Source organism: Corvus cornix, chromosome 2 (assembly GCF_000738735.6).
Source record: "Corvus cornix cornix isolate S_Up_H32 chromosome 2, ASM73873v5, whole genome shotgun sequence".
Classification (NCBI taxonomy): Eukaryota; Metazoa; Chordata; class Aves; order Passeriformes; family Corvidae; genus Corvus; species Corvus cornix.
The window spans coordinates 54,887,373-54,906,655 of NC_046333.1; the positions used below are offsets into that span (position 1 = coordinate 54,887,373).

Consider the following 19,283-nt stretch of genomic DNA (forward strand, 5'->3'; position numbering starts at 1 on the left):
AGCAGATTTTTCTATAGAAAACCTGTCCCAGATGCTGAATTGTTCTCCCCAGTAAATTACCATAGTATCTCTGATAGAGACATCTCTGCAGCTGTACAGAAATCTCTCATTGGTTTAGTAAAGTACAGGGACCTGTATTATGACTTTATTCACATAAGAAAGCATTTACTCATGGTCTGTGTTCACTTTGAAATTCCTTATTGGAATAGGAAACTGCTAAATAGCAATCTTCATTCCTGTCTAGCTAAACATAAACAGGCCCATGAATTGGATTCTTGTACGCAGTGTAAATGTTTTAATTAATGAAAACTGAGATGAAAGGAAAGGGAAGTGATTTGTAATGCTAAATAATGTGCACATTTCTTCAAATGCTGTGGTTGCTACTTTGTGAGACGCAGAGACACTTGAACAGCTTGGCTGCTCCTGTTTGTCTGGGAAGAGCCTAGTGTGCTGTGGTCTGTTTCGCAAAGGGATAACAATAATGATAAGGAGATGCAATGAGAAGTCAGGAGTTAGTGGCTCCCAGTGGCAGGCATGGCTCACCTCTCTTTTCACAGAGGCAAGAATTTTCAGGATCTAAAAAAACTGGAACAGCCCAGATGGGTTGCATCAAACTAAAAAAAGGAAGAAAATTAGGGTTTACATGTAGGTCAGATCACACACTTGTGCTTGCTGTGGGATATTTGCTGTGTGAACTGCCACTGCCCTGCATTTCATCTTCCTGGACTGGAGGAAGTAGCTTGGTCAGAAGTAAAGGAAACCAATGCTGGCAGGTCCAAAAGCACAGGAATTGCAAATCAGGGGGCCTGGCAGGTCTGTAACAGCACAGCCAACTCATCTTCATCTTGGAAACACCTTTTGGTTAATGTGGGATTCCTCTCACCTGCACTTAGCTGCCAAAAATGAGGTGTATAGTCCATGCTAGCAGGCTAGGTTCATTTTGTAGTCAATGAAGAGAAGGGTCATATGCTTCCCAGATCACATCCACCACCATTCAGAGAGGTATAGGGATGGGTGAAAGTACAGCTGTGCAGGTTTCGGGGCAAGTTTTTTTCACCTTTCTTGACACTGGGATATTAATTTATCATTGGTCACAGTGAGAGTGGGAACAGACACAGCATATGCTAAAAGCTACCTGGCTTGAACATCAACATACAAAAATGTCAGGGTTGCTTATTTCTATCTTGTTTACATACTGTGGTTGAAAAAGGAAAAAAAATCTTACCATTAAAAAGGATAAATATGACAAAGTTTTATAAGATGCAGACAGGTAGTGAACAGTGAACTAACACTGAATTGAGAGTCAGTGCACAGGAAAATACAGAAACTACTGAAGACCTGTCTGTGGCCACAATTCAGATCAGTTTGCTTATTTCTTTCTGGGAAAGCATTTCTGTGACTTATTTTTTGACAGTATCCTTTCTTTTACTCCCAAAATGACAGCTGAAGAAAATCATCGTGAAACAATATGAAAGGTTGCTCAGATTTAAGCTAATGCTGTCTAGCAGGCAGTGGTATAAATACTGAAGGAAGCAGCAGCACTGTTTAAGCTAGGCTGAACAAAGCAGTGTGTGCCCTGTTTGTGTTCAGAGCAGGGGCCTTTCCAGCTCTGCCTCCCCCGTACAAACTGCAGCCTGCAGCAGTGATTTCTCAGTGTAGGGAAAGAGAGCAGCTCCAAGGAGAGCCAGTAAATGCCAGCCCAGCTTGCCAGCTGGCCAGCAAATGGACACATGCACAGGGCTCTGTCAGGATTGTGCCTGGTTCTCTGGCACCCCACAGAGGCATATGGATCTGGGAAGGGAGATGCCAGTGCCTGCTCTCTGGTGGCTCAGTAGATGATTCCTTCTGGTTCCAGCAGCAAGTACTTCTTCATGGACAGAGGGATGGAGAGCAGGGGGACTTCTCGGTGGCACCTTTCTGACAATATTGCCCGAATAGCACATCTGCATAAGTGCATCAGTGACCGTGGTGAATTGCTGCACACAGTGAACAAAGAGTCATAGAAATCCTGATGCTGCTGTAAAGAAAACCACAAGCGTGTTTTAAGGCAACTGGAATATTTGGACTATGAGGGTTTTTGAATTAAAGGGATAATTATGTCAAAGCATGTAGTTTGTCCCACAATTTTGCCTTTTGACAACATCTTTTCCTCTTTAATCTCTTATTTTTCATTTAAAGTCTCCCTTGCATTTGCAGCTAACTCACTCTGTTCACAGAAATCTGACCCATGCAACAGAACCTAGAGGTGCATAGTCATACCCGTGTAATACAACACTTAAAAAATATCTGATGACTTAAAAAATATATAAATGTACATATTGACAGATCTGAAGAAGCACCAATCACAGCCAGAATCTTTTCACTTGCTGAGTGCAGGGACAGCTGAACTCCTGCTGTACCTTTGACAGGGGGTGCTCCAAAGGCTAACGTTGCAATTAAAATATCTCAAAAATGTGTCTTTTTTCAGTGAGTGATATGCTTTTGTCAAATGAGAGATACTAAGTGGGGAAGTCCCCATCCTCTGAGATGTTCTTGTCTTTCAAAAGTGTTCCTTCTTTCTTATGGTTGGGTATGGGTTATGCAAATAATAAGCCTGGATTTTACTCAGTTATAACTCATTGAGAGCTTACCTCCAAGACATCCTCAGGTATGGCTGCTTTCCACTTAGATGTCGATTTGATGTGTTCATAGGAGTTGACGACTACCTCCACAGCTCTGGGGTGGGAGTGACACGCTTGTAGCACCTGCAAGCAGGATGCATGGAGACCATGAATATCGCCAGGAAGCTGGGGCTTGGCTGGGTGCTTGGCACTGTGCAACAGCAAACTGAGACTGACACTGCCAAACGATTACAAGAGGATAAGGCTGGAGATGCAAAAGATGCAAGGCCCCTCCACATTAGTCTGTGCAAGCACAGCAAGAAACCCCAGCCTCATCCCCAGATTAACACCATACAGAAGTGCTGTCTTAGATCTCCCCAGAAATCTAGATGGGGTGGGCTTTATCACCCAAATCTAGAGATAGCTTGTTCATAGCTGGGCTGAGTGACTCAACACCAGGCAAAGCCATGCACAAATCTTCAGCTTATGCAGCTCAGGAACAGAAAAAAATCCCGTCATATTAATCAAAAATGCATTGTTACAGAAAAATTTAAAATATGACCAGGAGAAAAGACAGCTCAGAAGTAAGGCTTCAAGCCACACAAGGCCCCTGAAACAACTGTTCTGTCCAGTAACTTCAGCTCAACAGGGAAAAAACCCAGTCTATTGTCACTCACATGCAGGAGATAACATTGCATTCACCCAATTTTGTCCCATACAGTCACCAGGTTTCACAAACAAAACTGCAGAACATCCCTCTGGGATAAATATCATCCTTCATTTTTACAGATGGGGAAATAATGGTTTGGAAGAGAGAGACCCACTTCATGAAATAGGAGGTAGGAAGAGGAGAGTCCAGACCTTGTTATCAAATGCCCTCTAGGGGACTAAGCATCTTTCTGCTACAGACAGAACCTGCTCATCCTGGGTTCAAGAGGGCACAACTAAAATTTTGGCACTTTATTCAAAAGCTTCTGGTTTCTTGGCTTGTTAAAACTTTACATATGCAGTGGGGGAACTGCAAAATGTTGCTTAGGGCACTGGATGAGAGAGAATAAGTTCTGACTTCAGCAAGCTTACTTAGTTGTGTGATATAACAAAACTCGCAGGTCCTTCTGTCAGTGTTTTGGGCTTTGCAGGTGTTTAAGAAGTTTTCAGGAGGGATCCTGCAATTCTTTTTCCTTTTTTTTTTTTTTTTTTTAATTTGGTCATCAGCTATGAGCCCAGGCTCATTTCCCCTTAATTCTCACATTTCCTGGGAATAATCCAAAGCTTTGTTGAGATGCATTTCATTTTGAATAGATTTGAATAAATTTTTAAAGGTCAGATGTGACAAACTGAATCAAGCAGTCTCATCTCTAATATTCAGTGGCGACCATGAAATACGCATTTCATATAACTCATTTAAACCTGTATGAAGCCAGATTTGACAATGGGATATGAGTTCTCTGGAATGAGAAAATGAATCTACTCTGAAAAATTAGGCTTCAACCAGCATCTAGGGTTTGGCATTTCAGGTTGGTTAAGAGGAAAAATTAGATCTGGATCTGGTTTCTGGTATGGGCAATTGTAATTTCACTTCAGTTGAATGATACCACTCCTACAGTAGGTCATCTCACAATGTTTTGGGCATTCAGAGCCCACACTGACAGGACTCCAGCAAATAAAGATACCACTCTATCCTGAAGTTTGATCTCTCAACCCATTCCTGTTCAAGACATCATGCCTCTCCATATCCCTGCTGTACGAAGACATCCTTAACCTTGTGGAATTGCAGAGGATATATCCTAGCTGCTCCATGATTCAGTAGCAGCTGGTAGCAGATGTCTGGCTGAGCAGCTGGCCGCACAGATGTCACTTTTACGATATACTGTAGGGGTGCACAGCCATTGACATCCATGATGTTTGCTTCTGCTCCTGCCTCCAGCAGCATATGCAGCAGGACATGATCACAGTTCCAGGCAGCTTTGTGGAGTGGTGATTTGAAATCCTCATCACGAGCATTCACTTCAGCGTTATAGTCTAGGAGCATCCGACAGATGAGGTGGTGATCCCGGCTGTATATCTGATCCTTATAGTGAAGAGCCCAGTAGGCTGCACAGGCCAGGGGTGTCTCCATGTAGGCATTGAGAGCATCTACCTGTGCTCCCTGTTCCACGTAAAAGGCCACGAGCTCTGGGACACCCAAACGTGCAACAACGTGCAGAGGAGTCTCCTCATCTTTGTTGTTTGTTCTTATATTCACATTTGCTCCTGCCAAAGAAAGATGGTGGGGAAGAATGAAGGCAACGAAACATTTGTTTGGCCCTCTCTCTGCTTGGGCCCTTCTTCCCAAGGAAAAGGTCAGGGTGGGAAACTGGCATGAAAGACACATATGTAAATGAAAATAGCATGGATCCTGCATTACTTAAGTCTCCAGCGAAGCTCCTAGAAACTTAAGATTCTTGGGTCCAGCTTCAGATCTGATATGCTGGCCCCAAGCTGGAAGACCTTATCGGAGCATTCTATTTCAGAGCAGCATGCAAGCCCAAGTTTCTGTGTAAAATGCTTTTTCCTGTATATTGAGAACTGCTGGAGAAAGGAGAGCATTACTCCTACTCCAAAGAACAGCTCTGCTCTGCTCTGTACCCTGAGAACACTCCCAGCAGCACCTCGTTAACGCGAGCCTGGATGAAAGGACATTTTATGACAGATCCGTGGATGATATTAAAGACCGCCTTGCCAGGGATGCGGCTGGGGTCCGGATCCTGTTTCCGAAGTGCTGGGGAGAGGGTCCGAGCGCCCCGTCCGCGCGGAGCGGCGGCCGCAGCTGGAGCAACAGCACCATCTGCCGAGCAGCGAGCCGGGCCCGGCGCTTGCCCGGGAGCGAGGGGCAGAGATCGCGAGGAAAAGGGGTCAGAAACTGCCTCTGGTCAGGAAAACCCGAGCGCTAATGCTGTTAAGCCGTGTTGAGTGTTAGTTGTGTTCGATGTCCCTGAGGCAGCATCGGCAATCCAAGTTTGGAGGTGGTAACCAGGCGTGGGATCAGCACTGCCTGCGCTGTCGCGCCAACCAGAGGGGATTAAACTGCAGTCACCTGGATGGATCCCAAGGGACACCACTGAGTGGAGATGGCAGGTGGAAGATGCCTCTTGGAAACTTTGGCGCAGGGGCATTAATTGGCACCCTGGCTTTAGCTCTTGGGGGGTGCTGCTCTGTGAATGTGCACATCTGACACGGTTTGCTCCAGACCTTTCCCACTCTATTTGGAGTCTCAGCATTCAGCTCATATGGGGATCAGAGCTTAACGAGTGCTTTGGGAGGAAGGGTGGCTTTTAAAGTTCTGTTATGCTGTTGTTGATGCGGGGGTGGAGAAAGACTGCAGAATACATCCTTTCACTTGCATTCATCCTATGCTGTGTTTCATAAGAGTACATTTGACTTTTAAGCTTTTCTATGCTAGCAAATTCAACTCCTGCTGTCAGGACTGTTTGCTTTGGGCAGGATACAACTGGCAGCATTTATTTTCCTTTCTACCAAACAAAATAATATTTATCTTTCCATCAGAAGAAAAGCAATGTTGTTATTCATTTATGACTGCAGATTGCCTTGCCCACAAAGCATGGGCTTTGCACTTGGGCTTTGCATCTCAGGAAAAGCCTTCAATAGCAACTCATGTAACAAAACCAACCCAAAATCATTTGTATTGCCATGGCACAGTGTGATAAATAGGGGAGGCTCTCTGTTTGTAACTAAAGACTTGAACTGTGTTTCTTGTACTGTGTCCTGTGTCAGTACCCTTCTGTTCAGAAAATAGAGTGTGACAAATACATTTATGGAAGAATTACATCTATTTATAGCTTCAGTTGTTACAGATGGCCAGCAGCATAATGTACCTTACTCTGGGGAAAGCAAAAATCTTAAAAAATTACCTTTTTTTTTTTTCTCCAAGGCCTGCATAGATGCATGAGTTTGGCTGCATCCATGACAAATGAAAAGATGGTACAAAAAACTGCGTCCAATATTTCAAGGCCAGATCTCAAAAAAACAAGTGGTTGGAAGAATTTTACTCAGGTCCAGGAAATTTAAACAAGAAAGAAGAGGAGGGGTGCCCTTTCATGTGAAAAGAGCTCAATAGTAAACCTAGACGAAAAAGACAGGAAAAAACCCAAGAGAAATAGGGAGTCCCTAATTCGGAGGAGCTCTGCTGCTGATGGACTGATTGGACAGTGGGCTGGAGACACTGAAAAGGGAAAAAATCTTGTAGCAAGGACCAGTGGCTAGGGAAAGGGAAAGATAGATGAGGTGAGGAAACAGAATGGGAAAAACTTCCTCTGATCAAAGAGATGAGGACAAGGAATCTGAGATGAAGACATGAGTCACCTGTGGATGGAAGGGAAAAATACACACCTGCTTTGAGAAACTGCCTCCTAAGTAAAAGCCCAGACCATGCCCAATATCTTTGCCCATGGCATGAGAGGTGCTCCTGAGCTTTACCTTACCTCTCCAAAGCAGCTGCTGGGCACAAGGCATGGAGGTTCGTGTCGTACAGAAGTGCAAGGGCGCCTGCCCGCTCATTGAAAAGCAGTTCAGCTTAGCTCCATGGTTGCAAAGGATCTTGAGACACTCAACATTTGCCATTTCACAGGCTACGTGGATCGCAGCTTTTCCATTGGGCCGGCAGTTGATTGTAGCTTTGTGATTGAGGAGGACCGAAAGACTCTCCAGATGTCCATACATGACAGCTAGATGAAGTCCAGTTGCCCAGGATATTTTTAATTTATAGCTAGGCAGCCAGTACCCTGTACAAAGTGAGAATATGTTACCAGCCTTGGCAAAGACTTTTCTTTGGACTATGTACCTACTGAGAATAATTGAAGGGGAAGGCAGGGTTGGAGTTTTAATGTAATTTACTGTAATTTCACCAGCATAGTGCACACAAAGTTCTCTCAAGCATAACTTCATTTTCATTAAGAACTGTTACTACATGTGCTGAATAACCTGCCTTTTGGAGAGATAATTCCCATGTAGATGTACTCCGAAATAAGCTATTAGACTTTTTTGTGACTTGTGTAGATTTAAAAAAAAAAAAAATGCGTAGAGATTTTGAAATGCCACCAGCTAAAAAATATGGGGAAAGTGGGATCTTTAGCCTGCCAATAGCTAAACAAAGGTGGCATTGGAATAAGATGGCAGCGTTTACTTAGGACAATGACTCAAGAGACAGCTCATCCTACTCTTTTTGTGTGGGACATGGCAGGATCTTGCATGTCAGGAGCTGGATGCAACCTCCACGGATGCCTTACACATCCTGATAATGTGACCCCTGATAATGTGGCTGCAGCTGTGTCAGGGACCTCCTGCCAGCTACTGCCCTGAGGAGCATGGAGTGAGGAGATTGGATGCTGATGTAAGTTAGGCTGAAGAGCCAAATAGAAACAGTGACACTTTAGCAGGAAATTTGGCTTCACAATGTTTGGATTTTTCTCAGAAAATGTCACAATGGATTTTTTATTTTTCTATTTTTTTTTGTTACTTACAAACAGGTGCAAGACCAAATAACACATAAATACTTGTTCCCAGAATAGGACTACATGCTTAATGACTGCACAGATACAGTCTCAGAAGTGATTACTATAATCACTTGTTTAAAAATAATAAAGCATTATAATAATGCGCAGAAGGACAAGAGAAGTCTAGATTTTTTTTTTTTTTTTCAGATACAGCAGCTGCATCTTAGCTAGAACGTGACTACAAAATTCTGTGGGTTTGATTTATCTATTTCTCCTTGGACCACTGCCTGGTTGAAATCTGTTACCATGTAAAAAACACAGAAAAAATACTGAAGATGTATAGTGGGGTTAAATTAGTTCAAACCTTCCTTTTTTAGTCTCTGGCTAATGTCGTATTTATACAGTTTTTACAGTATTCATGAGGTACTAGAAGGAAGGAAACACAGTGCTGGTGTCAGGGAGAAATGGATTAAAATTTTTCTTCCCTCCTAAATCTATTACAAGTATATTTTCAGATAGGGGCAATAAACTGCAGATCATGTCATCTACTATAGGACCAAATACTTGGGACTGCCAGAACCAGTCCTCAAGGACCCCACACTGTAAATGGCAAGGGCAGCAGCCCTGAAGCCTCAGAGTGTCTGAGCAGGGTGACAGCCTCCTCTGAGGACACTCAACCTGCTGACTGTGCAGGTTACACTGGCAACTCTGTTAGGGCAACCTTCTCATCATATACCCTCAAACCAGGCACAGAGAAGGTGGGCTCTATCCCAAAGTCTCTGCATACAGCAGAGCAAGCTTCTTAAATCCCCTCCCTTTCCAACTCCACGTGTTCCCCCTTGTTACTGGTGAGCTGTGATGCACTGCCAGCTTATCTCAGATAGGGCTGGGTCTCCTGTTTATGGCCAGATGTAAGCCATATTTTATATATTAACAGCACGAAAGTTGTACTTAAAAGCCAAGGTACCACTTTTTATAGCCACAATTTTCCTGCCTGAGTTCACCATTGATTTCTGTTGCCTGTGCTGCTTGCAGGTGAGTTGTGCTGAGACATCCCCAGGGAGCATCTCCCATGACCTCTGCCCAAACCTGCAGACATCTCTGAGCTCAGAGGGACAGGGACAGACACTGAGCAGGAGGCAGGCGTGGGCTCCATGGGAAACCTCATTCAGCTTACCTGTTGCTTTGGTTAGTAACATAAAAAAGCCATGGTGCAAGCAAGGTCAGTGTCTTTGAGAGCTCTCAGCCTCTTTGGAAGAGAGGAAGAAAAGTCACTCTGTCACTCATGACATCTCTTTTCCACTTCATCACTAAGGGCTATGGCAAAGCTCAGACTGTCAGAATGGTGGGGTGGTGAATTTTTCTCCCCTCTTCATCCTTGAGGAAACCCCCTTTTAATAACACAGTTATCTAGCATTCAGAAAAAAAGTAAAATTTACACAAGTGTTGATAGAAGTGTTTCCTGACTTTCAGACAAAGTGAATACAATACTGTGATTTAGGCCATAAGGGTGTATTTTCCTCTCTCTCTACTTTTTGGAAAACAAAGAGAATTCTTCAAAAGACACTAGTTAATGATTGCACTCAAATGATCTATGATTAAAAATCTATGTATTAATCCTGTAGTCTCAAACCACAACCAGACTGCATTTTATCCTGCTGAGGACAGAAGAAGGTATATTTTAAGATAAATTCAGCACTGTGTGGCTTAGTTCATACACTGTCCCTAAGGGAAATACCTCATGACTGCATCATCCTCACCCTGAAGAAATCAAAAAAGCAGGAACCAATCATTAAATAAGGGGTAAACGGATAAAGAGAAGAGGGGAGATAGTACCTTCGTCATGCCACAGAAGAGAAAGTGCATTTGCTGTGCTGCTGCTACTGGAAGTGTTTATCTCCACATACTATTAACTTCTGGCAGAGACTAATCATTACTGTTTTCTAAATACACACAAAGAGTCTGTTAGCAAGTAGGTCATGAAGTATGTTGATTTTAGCAAAGAGCAAACTTGGTTTATTGCTTTAAGTTGTAAGGTTTTGGAAACTCTTTCAGTATCTGGCTGGGAACTAGTTTCTACACTCCAAAACCGATGTTGTGTTGATTGTTCAGGTTTTGTTTTTCCAGATTATTTTTCTGTTTTGATAAACTAGCACATCCTCACTTTCTGTCATTTGGAAAAATAAATCTTCTCCCATCCAGCAACATCCAAGGTCCACAGGATTTCCTTAGTTCCCCTGAGCTGGGGAGAATCCACTTTACTTCCATTGAGAATGGAAGACAGGGAATATTTTATGTTTCTAAATAGTCTGTATATATGAATGGGTTCATGTAAGAAATGTATATACCACATTTAGTCTGCATGTGTCTATTCTGGGCTTTGCACCCGAGTTGTCTGCAAAGAAATGGCAAAGGACTCCTCTTTCTGGACTCCCTGCAGCTGCTGCACGGAGGCTCAGGCTGGGCTCTGGCCTGCCCTCCACCAAGCCCATACAGCTGATAAGCTCCCCTACTACAGTGGCCCTGTCCATATGAGCCTACTGAGACGGTACTGCCTATGGATCGGCTTGTGCTGCAGTTTCAGAAGAGATAAAAGGCCACAGTTCCTTGAAAATCACTCAAACCCCTCTACTTCCTGTCTGGTGAATGCTGCCACATTTACCTTGTTTGTAGGATGCCAGAATCAGGTTTTCATCTTCAACTTCAAACACTGTGTCCACGTCTATTTTCTTTTGGCTCAAGAGCTCTTCCAGTGTTTCAAATTCATTGGACTTCAGGGCTTCAAGAAAAGCTTTTTTCACCAACTTTGCCTCTGCAGCTCGAGTAATTTTCCCCTCTGTATTCTCTCCCTCTTTGTATGACTCCTCCAAATCCATTTCCAAAGGTATCTGTTTGTGCTGTGAAGAGGGACACACTGAGGTCCCTATAGCACAGATGCATGCTGAAGTTTCTGAAGACCAGAAGGTAATTTTATCTCTCAGTCATGCTGATCTGCTTGTTCTATTTATATGAGGAGCATTTCAGGCATCGAAATACCACTCTTGGATATCACCACACTCTTTTGATGAAAGCAAGGACAGACACGCTAGCAATTAAAACAAAATATGAGTTATTTCCATGGACTTCATACACATCAAGCTTCATTAACCACCTGATTACCTTCTGCTCCTGCCCATACACTTACATTAAAAGACACTAGTCCTGGGTGTCATTTCTCAGCTGGAGAAGCACCCACACTTCCTTTCAGGGTTGCCATGGCTGATTTATTGGCTGCAATGGGATGTGATGCTCTGCCTGCAGATGCCTTTTAACTAGTGTAATTCAGAAAAAAAAAAATCTAAAAATCTCCAAGGCACTCTTCACATGGGAGGTAGGTAACCCACTCTTCTCCAGGACAGCATTCTGCATGTTGGTGCTGGGTTCAGGGGCAACAAGCGGTGCTCCTTGGAAGGAGAAATGCTGTGATGAGGGGGCTGCAGGGCTGTACAACCGTGTTGTGGGGTGGGGGATCTCATGCACTGCAGGGGGTTTATGTGTGAATTAACTCAGCTGCAAGCACAGGAGGCTGCATGTGTCCCTAGGCTCTTCTCCTTCCCCTGCTCACCCTTCATCTAAATTCAGAACTTCTCTCTCACAAGCCCATCACCCACTGATCACTGCCCCCTCCCTGCCTTTTCCTGCAGTCTTTGCCAGCCCCATCGATGTATTGACAGCAGTTAGAGGATGAAAATCCACATGTAGCTAGCATGAGCTGCTGCTATGCATCACTTAGAAGTGGTTCACACCTGCACCCACTTGGGCTGCTGGATGAGACCATAGCTAGAAGGACACTATTTACCCTTGATTTAAATCACCCAGCAAAGCAGACACGGCCACAACCATCATTATAAAGAAATCTTCATGTTTCTCCTTCCTGTGAGTTTGGCTACCAAGTGGGCTGATGGAGAAACGTGAGCCAGGTGACAGTAGAAGTCAGAGCAGCCTCTCTGCTTGAAGGGTTTCCAGAGGCCAGGTTCCTCAGGCAGCCCCATGAGGACCCACAGGACCCCTGTCCATGGGAATGCTCACCAGCTCTCTCCTACAACCAGTGCTCAGCAAAGGTGGTACCAGACAGCAGCTCATATTTTTGAGTTCCTTCTACTTTTGAATGAAAAATACTTTATAGAAACTAACTCCCTCAAGTAATGTACATTGTAATAGGCACAGTGGGAAGGAAAACAGCTTGCCCTGGTGCTATAGGTCTCAGGCAGCTCATCTGTGTCTTTTGAGGCTTAAGAGCAGAGTCAGCATTAGGATCTTCATACCTTTACATTCCCTCCTGCAGAACCACCTCCCACTTATTTCGTTACTTGCAGTAGTGGACGACTTCAGGCTTTAAGAAAAGTGTTGATGATTACCTGGTATGAGGAGAGGAACAAGATGTGAACTCCAGATCTTACAGGCCTCTTGTTACCTGCAACTTTATTTTTAAACCACTATATTCCTGGAAAGTCATGGATGCACAAAGCACTGATATGTGGCTGCAATCAACTGTTCACCTCAGCTACACTTTCGATTTGGAGCGGACTAGCTTTTTATCTATCATCTTTCATAAATAGTATTATATGACACGAGGACGCTCAATCTGGCTGAAAGGATTGTGCTGCGACATCTCTATGCCTCTCTGCTGCTCAAAGGTTGACATGCACAAGCACGTTGCTGTAACAGATTACTGCTCATCTGCTGATCCATTGTGCTTGCTCTTGGTTGACAAGAAAGGCAAAGTAATTTGTGCTGGCTTGGCCCAGAAAGCTGATTAAAATTACCTTACATTTGTCATAGTCCAAGAGCATGTGCAGGAAGGAACAGCACCTCAGACCAGATGATGCATTACAACTTGCTCACCTTCAGCAATTTGTGTGGCCCTGCTCTGACTCTCACAGAAATTTTTCTAAACATCATTAAGTTTAAAAGAGAGAAAGGAAATAATTATAGATACCTATATAACCTATATAGATACCTGTATGGACTTTGTAGTTACTGTTTTCCTGTAAGCAGCATTTGGGTTTAATCTTGAAAAAATCTACTCATATGCGTGGTTTCAGTACAACTACACACAAGAATAAGGAAACGTTTTTATGTTTTAAATTGAAAACAGTCACAAAAAGTTAGATAGTCTTTTTAAAGAATGACATAAGTATTTTTATTAATTTTCCTGAACTATAATCAAAACATAGGTAAGAATACGTAAATACTGTAAGACATGTAATACGTAAATACATGTAAGACATGGGGGGAACAAAAGGGACCAGTATTTACTATACATCTGTATTTTTGTTGTGTGTAGGATTTCCTGCAGACTTCTCCCTCACCGTACCACAAGGTGGCAGTTTGACTTTGGAAGTCAGCATTGATGTCATCCAAACCCCAGGTCTGTCAAATATTCTGAACATTTTACTGTGAAACAATAGCTCATCCCTTGGATAATATAAATGATGGTTACAATATGTACAATATTTATAAGTTAGACTTGAGGCGACTGTCATGTGTGCTGTGCATTCACACACTGTATCCACTAAAAAAACATGGTTTCCACATTTAGGATCAATTGTCTAAATTACAGAGCTAATACAGAGGCACATTTTTGCCAGGGAGACAGCTCCTGCCTCCAACCCTTCCTTCTGCTCCATGCAGTGCCACGCAACACAGGCACACAAACACCTGCACCTCAGGGGGACAGGCTGGTTCTGCCCCTCAAAAGTGATTACAGCAGCTCCTAAGAAGCAGGTGCGAAGGTTACACAGCAAACAAGAGAAGAGCAAACAGCATCTGCACCCTGCTTCCCACTTCAGGTGATGGGACCGTTGTCCCTGGCTTTAGTTGGGTTGCTGGGGTCCCTCTCCATCAGCATGACCACTGGCTTATTCTTAAGTCCACTGAAGTCAAGGGAAATATTTCCACTGATTTCAGTGGGACATGTCCTTTATTAGGTTGGGCACCAAGCAGCTGAGCTGAGCAGTGCAAAGCTGCCCAGAGGTGAGTGCACGAGCACCATTGGGGTGGTGTTATGAGAAGGATGATGGGTGGCACAGAAGCGTGTATGAAAATCAGAGTTGGGACTGCTCGTAAGAAGACAAAGGCAGGTTTAAGCAGAGAGTGAGAAAAGACGTACTGGCAGAGTGTGCAGAGCATGATTCCTGAAGAGCCAGAGCCCCTGCATTGGCACTTGCTGATGTAGAGCAGTAATCTATTGACAACCACATAACTCACAGCTGGGAACAGCTTGAATGGAGTTTGGAGGTGAAAACCAACATTCTGAGCTCTATGCTGGGGCAGGCAGGAAGCCAGCAAAAGGAGAAATGCTTCCAAAGAATGGTGGTGATGCAAGCAGAGCCGTAGGGCTGCTCCAAGTTGTGATAGTGAACATCCTGACAGTCCCCTGGCTGCCCCCAGCCAGCTGGCCTGTTCTGCAGCAGCCCTGTTCCAGTGGCAGCACCGTGGGGTGCGAAGAGCAGCAGTAGATGCAAGGTCACCCACACAGGTGGCATCACATATATTCTCCTCTCCCAGGCTCCAGAGGGGCTTGCTTTGCAGCAGTGTCCCAGCACACCTGGGCAGGGAAGTTGGTGGCTGGCTAATGGGGGTCGCTTCAACAGCAGGAGCACACCCCCCTGTGAAGCAGTATGCTCTGCTCTGCTCTGAAGCCTTCATACTAAGGAGGAAAATGCACTGAACATCAGATCTGTGGGCCTGAAGCAAAAAACCAGATCCTTGAGTTAATTTCACATTTTGGTCTCTTCTGAACAGCACATGCTTGTAGAAATACTGTTGCAGTGGTGATCACAACCCCCTCGCTCTGCCGCGGTCCCTACGGCATCTGCAGCATCAGACCAAGTCTGCCACGCTGCTGCCCACTCCGTGGGCAACGTTACCTTGTATATCCCTTCTGTTGCCAAGTATATCCCTTGTTTCTTACAGCTCTCAGTTCCCAAACCGGATTAAGCACAGCCCACTTACTTATTCATTTAGCACATTTTTTCCTAATATTAATACTGATTTTTTTTTTCACTGCTGCACATCTTTCTCCCAGCTTTAGCCATTGTTATATTTTATCTGATTTTCTTTTTCCAGGATGCTGACTCTGAGTGTGAAGATTACATAAATCATCCCCATGCTTCTTGCTTTATTTCTTATTAGGAAAAAAGCTCTTTAGCTCTGCCAGGTGCAAAGTATCTTCTCCAGGTGCTCAGCTGTAAACCATCTTTTGAGAAAAACCCTCTCTGTACATTCATCCTTGTGGTTGGTTAACCTGAAACCTTCTTACTATCATTAGTTTTGAATCCTCCTCTTGTTCTTTGTTATATCATTTCACTTTTGTTCTCATTTGCAAGGGATGGAAACAGTCTCAGATACTCAAAGGCATTTAGACATAAACTTCCCAAGTCACTGAAGTACACTTCCTAGGAACTGGGAACCTATGTGCCTACGAGAGTTGGGGCCTTGTAGGTTTGTTTTCAGTAAAGCAAAAATTTTGAAATATGGAGCAAGTGACATGCTTAAGCCTTAAGACACACATGTATTACAAAATCAAAAGTTGATGGCAATGATCCAGAATTTTGTTCTCATGGATGTTCTTGTCTTCGTGGTGAAAGGTTACCCCATCCTTCCATGGGTTTAGTTTTGGCTTTCATGCCTGCTATTTCCATCTTCAGCCCCAGGGATCCATTTCCTTTATTTCTACGTGTTGTTCCAGTTCCTGCTATCAGTGTATTTATTAGGACATTCAGAAGTTCAGGGTTGGATTAGCTATTGATATTGGAGAGTTAGCTGTTAAATTTAGGGTATTTTAAAATGAGGAATAGTCTTTCAAAAATTACTACTAAGATAATTATTCGTTTATTGTCCTATAAAAAGTATGCACAAAATGCACTGCTTCTACAAAACCATTAAAAGAAATACCACAGACACCAAGACAGAATGCTTGAAGGTTCTCTTTGATTCAAAGGGCATGAGTGCTGTAAACATGAAGCAAGCACACAGAATTTAAAATCAAGTGGACAGTATTTCTAAGACATGGAGAAGACAAATCTTGCCTATCTATGCTTAGTGGAAAACTCTCCTCATATTTTTTGCAGTTTGATGTCTGATTATCAGACAGCATGTAAAACAGTAGGACTTTGCAACAAAACTTAAATATGAATGTGAATCTTTGCCACTTCTTTCCTCCTGATGCAGTCAGGCATGGACTGTGGTTTCAAAGAAGCCTGTGGAAAGCTGTTCTTTAAAGACAAGTATTCCTTCAGAGCAAAAATAATTCATTGCCCATAGAAAGTGCCTTGCAGGCAGCTGCATCTTCCCTGCCCACTCTGATGCGGGGCTGCTGCTGCTTGGCTGGGCTCCCTGCTGGGGCTGAACTGTGGCAGCAGCTGGCTGAAGATGAGAGTTTATCATCAGGATCTTCCCAACAACTTTTGCCTTGCATGTTAAAGTGGGATTTGTGCAGAGCTGAGATGGTGTCTATGAGATGGTTACTCTATATTAGATTATTTCCTTGATATTAAATACATATTGAATAAAGTGACAGGAGTTTTAGGACAGGCAAACAGCTGAAGTGTGAAAGGATCTCTGGTTCTGAAACTGCTCTAAAATGCCAGTCCTTTTGGATCAAAATGCTGATGTATGAAGGAATACAAACATTTTCAGCAGAAGCAGTGCTGGTATTCTTTAAACAGACATCAAAGGGCCAGCTCTTTGCTGGCCTGGGAATCTAGCTGTTCTTGCTCTGAAGGACTGAATTTGAAGCAATGCTGAAGTAAAGCATATGGAAGAATCTGCCGAAAGCGTGAATGTTTGGAGAGGGAAGAGGCGACATCACAAATTAAGCAGTGCATCACAAACACGGCTGGAGGCAGCAGAGAGGCAGGGACAGTGCAGGTCTGAGGTGGCTTCATAATCATCCTACGCCCACGGGGTTGTGCCAGTGTTTTTGATGAATGTTTGCAATCTCTGCTGTTGCCTGTGTTTCCCAACCTTTGCTGATAAATCAGTCACTCATACACAGTGGCTGCTTGCTACATTTCTAAGCAATGTAAGCTGTTAAACTCGTTCATTCGGGGTATTGCCCTCTACCTTCCCCGAGCACAACAAATCAAGTTGAAGATGCAGAAGTGAAAATACAGCCATGTTAGTCTAAACCAGGATGTGCACATCACCATAGATGCTGGTTTTATTGGAAGTGGACAGGATAAATCCTGCTCCAACTGCAGGAATGCCAGCTCTTGTTGACAGACATCCAAAATGTGCGTGAATGATGCAAGGCTGGCTCGGCTTTGATGCTGTTGTGTGGGATGCAGAGCAAAGGGGGTGAGAAGTGAATTGCGTCCATCAGTGTGGAGTGGAGGGTGTATGAACAAACTCTGGCATCATGGAATGGAGTTTAATATGTTTGTTCACCACCCTGAGACCATTAGTATAAAAGCCAAGAAAATAAAAGCAAATATTTCTCATTTAAGCTTACAGTTGCCTTGATTTAAACCAGTTATTAAAATATTCCCTGAGGAAAGAAAATAACTAATGCTACCATTTACTGCCTGAGCCTCTGGGTGACTGAACCAGTAATACGGCAAAACCATCAACATCTTATAGCTATTTATATTTTGATTTTCTGTGTACTGCTCTTTCCAACATTATATAGAATACGTATTGTAAAATTATGTTCACTTTAATGGGTCTGAGTTAATTTACCAGATCTGTATAGAAAAATGTGCCTGCAGTATTAAAAGCATTTTATTTCCATTTAAAAATCTGTTGCCATAGTGACCAATCACAACTTTCTCAGTAGCTTTGTCTAGGCATTGGATGTAGGCTTTATTTTTGCTTCGTTTTATTTTTTCTCCTGCATTCTCTGTGCCAAGTCCTCATTTAACTCATTTTTTATTCTTTTTATAGCCTGTCCTTTTCCAACCATATTCTCAATTAAATCATTCTAACTAAGTTTAAAATAAAGATCATGACTTGGCTCTTCCTTTTAAATCATTATGTAAGAAACAGGAAAGTACAGCACTGCGCACTGTGGGCTTTCTTTGTCGTCAACAGATTACCCAGACCTAACATAAGAAGTCCTGAAATATCAAAAGCCCCGGGAGTCTGACACCTTTTAGTATCAATATAGTCATGTCAAAGATCTGGTGAATTGCATCTAAAACTGAAAAGCACTTGGAGAAAATTCTTGATGTTTCAAGAAGATTCCTTATAATCAAACCTTTAAAAAAATCAACCCACTTACCATTCTGTTGCAGCACAAATCTTGTCAATAATGTACTTCCTTCTGAGAAATGGTAACTTGGAGTGGTGTTTTTATTCCTGCTTGAAATATGTAACTTCTCCAAGAGAAGAACAGGCTAAAGAGCCTGCACGTTGTGTATCCTCTCCACCTAAGGCTGGTGGAAGAGTTTTTACATGGGGAGAGGCACAAGAACATTTCTGAAGCAAGGATTAGTAGAGAGAGGGGATCTAGTTACTCACTTTTGCCATCACCTTTCTCAAGATGAGACTTTTGTTTACTTGGTAGGCACAGAGAAGCAAATACAACTATTTAAAGACAGAACAAGCCAGAGTGAGATAGTTTGGAGGATTATGTCACTCTTACAGCATGCCAGTGCTCAGCTCAGACAAGAAATATTTTTCCTCATTTGCCCAAACATCAATATCTACAGCATAAATACCTGACTCTTGAGTTTGTCACATTGTCTCCTGCAAGAGTTTGTGGCACACTTGTAGGGTGCAATTTCACTTGTCTGAAGATGGAAACCAAAACCAGATCAAACATGCTCTGGAAACATTAAGTGTAAAGTAAACCAAATATAATCTGGGTTATAAATCTAGTTATAAAGTAAGCCAAATAAAAGAGGGTTACAAATAACTCTCTGTAGGAGAGTATTTTTAGTAGTAAATTATATATGCTTGTCAAAGGCAGTAATTTAATCAATATTTTTAGAAGTGAGTTGATTTTTAGGACATGTTTAATAATACTATGCATAAATAAAAGATAATTAGTAAGTAAGGTATGTGCCATGGTGATGTTAGAAACTGCTTTCAAATACTACGCAGAAATAGAACATTACTGTTTTTCTTTTATTAATTATATTTTTTACTTACTTAACACTGAAATCAAATTGTGATACAGAATCTGTTGTGCTATTCAGCAAGTGAC

The 19,283-nt window shown here is 42.9% G+C and overlaps 1 protein-coding gene across 1 annotated transcript; it reads right to left on the reverse strand.

Annotated features, from left to right (window-relative positions):
• Window positions 1–32: 32 nt before the first annotated feature.
• ASB4 (ankyrin repeat and SOCS box containing 4) lies at window positions 33–10,985 on the reverse strand. The gene is made up of 5 exons (XM_010399134.4): window positions 10,755–10,985; window positions 7,082–7,381; window positions 4,363–4,853; window positions 2,631–2,744; window positions 33–2,017 (listed from the first exon to the last, which is right to left on the reverse strand). Exons 1-5 carry the CDS (start codon window positions 10,966–10,968, stop codon window positions 1,829–1,831), a joined length of 1,308 nt encoding a protein of 435 aa, XP_010397436.2. The 5' UTR covers window positions 10,969–10,985; the 3' UTR covers window positions 33–1,828.
• Between the last annotated feature and the right edge of the window lie 8,298 nt (window positions 10,986–19,283).